This window comes from Rhea pennata, chromosome 2, assembly GCF_028389875.1.
Source record: "Rhea pennata isolate bPtePen1 chromosome 2, bPtePen1.pri, whole genome shotgun sequence".
NCBI classification, from domain to species: domain Eukaryota; kingdom Metazoa; phylum Chordata; class Aves; order Rheiformes; family Rheidae; genus Rhea; species Rhea pennata.
In genome coordinates, this window is record NC_084664.1 from 53858785 (window position 1) to 53866030 (window position 7246).

General features: G+C 43.7%; 1 protein-coding gene across 1 annotated transcript; it reads right to left on the reverse strand.

Annotated features, from left to right (window-relative positions):
- Nucleotides 1-4006: 4006 nt before the first annotated feature.
- Nucleotides 4007-4453, reverse strand: FANCD2OS (FANCD2 opposite strand). The gene has a single exon (XM_062567903.1). The coding sequence runs from the start codon at nucleotides 4451-4453 to the stop codon at nucleotides 4007-4009; it is 447 nt and encodes a 148-aa protein (XP_062423887.1).
- Between the last annotated feature and the right edge of the window lie 2793 nt (nucleotides 4454-7246).

Below are 7246 nucleotides of genomic sequence, written 5' to 3' on the forward strand. Positions count from 1 at the left end.
CTGCATCTACCAGCAGCTGATCAGAACTTGTGCTCTGAAATTTTCATATTTAGGAAAACTTAAAGCTGCCATCCATCTACAGGGATGCTTATTTAGTGTCACACTTTCCAGTGACATTTGCTAATATTACCAAACTATTTATAAGGCTAAAACTAAAAATGAAAACAAGCTAGGCTGCAGCATCATTTCTAGTGGAAAATATGTTTCCTTAGCTAGAAAAAGGCATGCTCTAACACTGAGAAATAGGAAATTGCTTGCCTGCAGGTGAAATTTAGAAGGGAGGTATTAAAAGGAGTTTTATTATTTAGAAGAGAGGTTATTATTATGCTTGCAAAAATATGTCTAGATTTCACAAGTTTGTTCTATTGTCTCAAAAGTGCAAGTGTTAACTTGGAGTTGGGTACAGTAAGTGTGTCCCCAGGAGCAGAAGGTATTGTGCTATAAAGACTTAAGAGCTGCTATTTCTTATATTTGAGTTTATCTATACCACTATGAACTACACCAATAGAACTGAAAGGAAGCAACTCATACTGGTGAAGTTGAGTAAGTAAGTGTAGGTACCTGCTGGCTTGGAGATATGATATAGAAATAAATGCTTACATCTACTTCTTTAAATGTTTAACTGGCTCTTGAACAAGATATACCCTGACATGTCCTGTAACGCTGGCTACAGGTGGCTGCCATTCAGTCTGAGCCCAATCTCAGATCTCGCTGAATGTAACAGGTATGCCACATACTTCTTACTCAGAGAAAAGAGAATAGCAATTACACATCTTTGTTTAAAGTCAATTGGCTGGACAGCAATCGCTATCCCAAGGCATGGAGCAGCATGATAAAGCCCGTGCAGAAACTCTGCAGTGGGTTCTTTGAAAACTGGCAGGAGGCACAGGAGCTGAGGCATTGATTTGACTGCAGTTATGTGTGAAAGGAATCAGAAAGTGAGCAAACTGCAAGAGAAGGCAGTGCGAGAATGAGATTGAAAGGGGACAGGAATGGCCTCTGGTGCCCAGGACTGTTTGGAAGAAAGACTTTATCAGTACAGGTCCTGAGTTTAGGGAAACTGCACTTTGTTTTCTTTGTATGTAAATATTACCGAAAAGAGTAAATCCCTACCCCAGCCAAACAAATCTGACCTACACAACCAATATCTAAGAAGCAAAGCTCCATATTGTGGCTGGCTAACGACGTAAGCACTAACACATACAGAAAAAACAGATATTTAGACTAGATGCCTGGTAGCGTAAGCAGACTATTTCTCAGGTAGCTCCAGTAAAGTACTGCAAGCCGTACCAGCTTACATCAGCTGACATAGCCCTAGAGTTCCTTTCATTACAGACCAGCAGACCATCCAGAGCACTGCCTATATCATGCAAGTGCACCTGCCTTGTTAAAACAACGATCTTCTCCTTTTAGGATTATGTTCTGATCAGGAGTCATTAAAAGAACAGCTTTAGAGCTCTGTTGTTCTTCTATCTATCTCCTGCAACTATTCCAAGCATAGGGTTTCTTTTTACACAACTTCTGTGTATGGTCTCTCAGCTTTTCTCACAGAGCTGTGACTTCTTATTTTGGATTGATTAGCTGTGACTCAGCTGGAGAGCATGCGGATGGCAGTCTACCTAGGTATCCTACAATTCTGCCTGAGATCAGTGCTATGGTACTGTCTATTTTTGGGTAGAGATGACAGCTTTGTATCAGTACCCTCTGAAAAAGATGATGAATTGTTCCAGAATCTCTCCCTCATGATTATCTGTCAACAGGCAATTAACAGGACTTGACATGGAAATCTTTTTTAAGATCACTTTTTTAAAAGATCAAGCCTCCAGTTTTTAGAAAAATAAGAGGTATTAGCCAAATTATATATTTGCATAAACTACTATTACTTTTCCAAAGTTGCAGTGACTTAAACTTGACACTTTCTACTTAAAGGGAGCATTCCATTCATATGGAAAGAAGACATGAAAATGTCTTTAAAGTAGCTGAAGCAACAAAGCCAGATTTGAATACTGGAGTCTGGCGAAGACTTAATGGAAAAATCCAGCTTATACTGCTGAGAGACTGATTCCATGCAATTTTTATAGGTAACTCTGAATCAGAAACAGGAAGTGTAGATCCAGCTCCAAAGCTGCTCTTAAAGCTTGTACTTACTTTTTAATACCCTATTGCTGTACCACAGAGTAGCAGAGCACAGACCTTGGATTCTTATTTAGGCTGAGCTCTTCATTAAAAATATTAATGTATCAGTCATAAAATATAAATTCTACATTTTACAGCAAGTACTTTTTTAGCTGTACTTCCCAGCAGCCCCATTCATCCATTCTGACCTGTTAGCTGGTTCTAGATAGCTTAGAAAGCAAATCAGCCACTATTGAGAGACAGGACAAAAGACTCTTCCACAATTAAGGGTGAATGCATGAGAAGACACTTCTGAAGTTGTTGTAAGCAATGACTGAAAGTGAAGACAATACTGAATGTTCCGCTCTGAAGTCTGAATGAGTAATGATTATGTAATCAGAGTGTTTTGTGAAATATTGAGTAAGAATGCATTACAAATGCTTCTTCTGTAATTTTATGGGCAAGATTAATTAAAATTTCATACAGCAGCTACAATTCTTGTAATAATTTGTAACTATTAATGAATTACCTACATTAGCAGGAAATAAATCATAACAATTTTTATTTGGATTGTAAGATGACAGAAGTACATTTCTAAAAAGTGCTATCCATTGTTTATGACATTTAAAACTAAAGGAAAAAATAATGAGTTATTTTGCTCACTTTGAAGACAAAGAACAGCATCTTTGCAAATTGTTTTCATTAGCTGTAAACAAGTTTTAAGACATTTCACACCCATTCATTTAACTGACAGTAGAACAGACTTGTTCAAACTGAAAGTTTGAATAATGTAGGGCAAAAGTGCATTTTTAAGAAACTATTTCTCCATGAGTTGGGTTGTAACAATCCCTCTATTTGTTAGCTAGAAAAAAGAACAGAGGAAAAGCTTTCACCTGGGTAGCTTTGAAGACTGCAAAGCATTGACACTGTATCTATGTATCTTGTCTTTAGTAGCTGTAACTGACCAGCGATTTTATTCTGAATAAAACAAGCAAATTAAATTCTTTGCAAATCAATTAGCTGTCAACTAGCAATAACAGAAATGGGGAAAAATGTAAAGTTTACTAACACTTTAAGACTTAAATTTTGGTTTCTTGTAAATGTTTTCATTCACAAGAAATAAATGAATAAAGGATTTCACATTGAGGGTAGTAAACTTATGGGAATTATCTTGACTTCGATACCTACAGCTACACATGCAAGTTTAAAAGCTTTCTCTTTAAGGATTGTCTGTGAAAAATGGCCATGTCTCAAGCAGCGGCATTTCACTTCAAGATTTTTCTTCCGACGGACTGAGGAGTCTTGTGTGCAACACGGTAAGGCAGAAACGCACTCCTTATTGAGGCTATTACAGTAGTGATTACAAATGGCGGCGGCACGTGCTGTGAACTGGAGCATTCACATCTCCATAGTCTGAGATCGAGCATAAACATTTTCATCCATCCGCTGTAACTGGCGATCACCTCCGTGAGCTGCAGACACAGCCGAGCGCTTCGAACGCCACGTGTCCCAGCTGCGCGCCTGCGCTAAGCCGTTTTCTCCGGGGCTGTCCCAGGGCGAGAGCCAGTCTCATGCTGCGAAACAAGACTCGCTGTCACGCTGAAACGGCAGAGGCGCAACCAGCAGCAGAGCGTGCTCCACACGCTGCCTGCAAGCAGCCTGCGGAGCCCCGACAGGGCCAGTCAGGCCTGCACGCGCCGGCCTGCACCTTGCACCGGGAAAACGCTATCGCAGGGCGCCTGCGCACAGCAGGCTGCGCCCGTTCCCAGTCTGCCGCGGCCCTCAGCTCGGGTGGAAAATGGGCCGCCCCGGCGTCCCCCTCAGCGCAGCCGGGCGCCTCGCGGCGTTCAGGGCGTCGAGGCGGGCGGCAGCGGCGGGCGTTTCCGGCCCCTCAGCGGGAGTGCTGCAGGACGAAGGCACACTTCTTGTAGGCGGCGTACAGCAGCAGGATGGCGCGCAGCATCTGGCGGCACATGGCGGCGGCGGCGCGGGCCTGCGGCGCCCGCAGCGCGCAGGGCCGCCGCTGCCGAGGGCTCACCACCCGGCAGAAGGCCGAGCGCTCCGACACCCGCAGCGCCCCGGTCCAGCGCGGCGGCTGCGCCGTCACCAGCCGCCCGAAAACGGCATCCAGGCCGCGCAGCCGCAAGGCCTGCGGCCGCCGCAGCGCCGCCCCGCGGCCGCGCAGCCCCGGCCCCGCCGCTGCCGCCGCCGCCTGGGCGCCGGGGCCGCCGCCGCGGAAGGGGTGCGCCGTGGCGGGCCGCGCCGCGCCGCCGCGCAGCCACCGCAGCGACTCGTCGAGGGGCGAGCGCGGCGCCCACAGCTGGTAACCGTCCGCCATGGCGCCCGCCCGCGGCGCGGGCCGGGGCATCTTTCCGCCGCGGGGTGCCCGGCAACGTGCTCCCGCCGCCGCCGCCGCCGCCGCCGCCGCCCGGTCCCGCGCCCCGGGGCCGCCGCCATGTTTGGCAGGGATAGGGGGCTGCGTGCGCGGAGATGGCGCCGCTCGCCGCGCTGCGGCTCCCGCTCCCGCCCGCCTCCTCTGCCCCTGCGGCGCTGCGCTCAGCCGTGCTCGGAGGAAGCCCCCTGCCTCGCAGCGGTTGTGCCCTCCTCCGCCATGCTACCAACGGCGGCGGCCTTGCAGGGAAGCCGCCGGGCGCCATTGCCGCTTTACCTGAAGTTCTGTTGCAGTGAATATTTTAAAGGTTCTGATCGTGCTGAGTAGGACTTACCTCTCTTGGTCAATAAGTCTTTAATTTCCTATGTATTTACAGACTTAGTGGCCTCACTTTTCAGCTGTCCTTGCAGGTGTCTACTGTTAATAACACTCCAAATGCTAATCTTAAGCGGAAGCAGCACAGTGAGGACGGCTAAACATCTGTCTAGATGAAGAGCGTACTTGGAATACTACTTTTGGAGTGTTACGACCCGTTGTTTTGAGTGTGCCTGCTCTGACCCATTTTCATTTTCTTCCAGGTTGGTGTCGCTGTGAACTTGTGCCATGGTGCAAGTTGCCAAATGCCCTTGAGGGGGACGGCTGTGTTTCTAAGCCATACTCCAGTAATAGTTATGATCTGATCATTATTCTTATCGAGTGTGTCTATTAAAATAATGCACATATTTATTACTGCCTCAAGAACTACGGGGGTGAGGGTTTGTTTTTCTTCAGTTGTAGTGATGCTTGGGGCAGAGTTTCACAGGAAGCTAGCTTAGGTTTTTTGCGTGTGGCCATCTTCCCAATCAATGGACAAAAATGCTAATACAGGAACAATAGCCTTAACTGAGAACTAAGCTCCTAGCGAAGAACTAAAAAAAACTTCTCAGAGGTAACTCCGTTTCTGCTCTAGTTAGTTACCTTGTTTGTTCTAGTATTGACTGACCTCCTTTCCACAGTAAATAGAAATTTCTTTATATTTGATTGCTGTTTGATACACGTCTGTTGGAATGCAAGCGCTTGATGTGTAGATGTGAACTACATACGAAAACATGACAAGTGTTCCTTAGAAATACCGAAAGAGCAAAGTATTAAACATTGTAAGCAACACTGATATGGGAAATTCACATTAGAGAGTTGTTTTGGTGGGGGGAGGAACAGTTTGCCAAATCTCAACGATATTTTAATAGCAGTTAAGATATTTAATTTTGTATGCAGCAGTGTTTGGCCTGTTCCTGCAGAAAGGCTTTCAAAGGAAGGCATGACTGATGACAATTACAGTTTGTTGACTTTATGATCAGCAAAGAAGGATCCAATATGGCCTATTTAACATAAACAGCATAACAGCATAAATTTTCACTTTGGATTAATTTGCAGGAAACAGGGGTTTTCATTCACTCCAGCATCTGTGATTTGCGTTAATAAAAGCAAAGCATTGTAACAAGATACTCATTCCAAAGGCAGATCTCTTCAAAATGAAATACTATTTTTTTTTAAAGGAGATCATCATTTCTTAAACAAGTTTATATTCCCTTAACATGAAACGTTCTTATCCTATATACTGAGAGCACAATATTCTAGCTTTTCTGGCAAAATGCTCAAAGCATTTAAAAGTTCTATTAAAAGGAATTTTCTTTTTCTTTTTTGCCTGTTACTGAACTGGTATAGTCTTTCACCATGTATGTGTATATATGTTGGTTACACTGGAGTGTCTCCAGCCAGTGCTAAAGGTTTCAATTTGGCTCTCTTACCAGATATATAGATACATAGATATATAGATAGGCTCACACACCTATGCATAATATAATTATGAATTTTGCTTAATTACAGTCTGAAGAGGAAACTGATAAATGCTTCACATTTTGCTTCTGAGTTAATTTTGAATGACTAATTTACTTGTGGACTTTAGAGACCTGAAAAATAAGGTAAATGTCCACACTTTCTCAGAGTTGTTGATCTGATTTTTGTACTAACTGCTGTGTGTTTGAAAATCCTTCCATGTCTTTTTTTTTCAGATGTCAGCATATAAGCTGATTGTACCTTGCTGTGAATTTTTTTTTCTTCCCCCAGTCTTGGATCTGTCTAACCGTATAGGTATCTTCAAAAGGTCAAAAAAAAGTCATATGGAAAGATAAAAAGCTATTATTTAGGGCTGCATTATTTGTGTTTACATCTTCCTGATTGTTATAGTTACTTTGATTTCTGGGCCTCAAGGCCTCAAGTTCATCTTGCTATCTCCCTGGCTTAGATTCATGAAAAAGACATATGAGCTGTAATTAATGAGATTTACTATAATTGTAACCACTTTGCTCGTGAAACAGTCTATTTTTACTTGATTCTTGACATTCAGCCTTGTTAGTATGCTAATGTGTGTTTTGCAACATTTCACTAACTTAGCATCTCAACTGAACAGGCTAAAGAGCAAATACATTTTCATAACTAGGACATATGCTGTTTAAAAAATATTCTTGATGATCTATCACACTTCCTGTAAGTGGGGTTTTTTTTTAGTCACTTTGACTTGAAGTTTAAATATATCATTTTCTCGGTGTTTCTATTGCTTGAGGTACGTGACAGCAGTCAAACAGATTGTTCTGTCCAGGGTCCCACGTGTGCTACAGCAGGACCTTACTCTAGCTTGGCAACAAGCAGAGAGAAAACCAGAAAAATAGACAAATTTAGAAGTCCAGTTTTCAAAAAAAC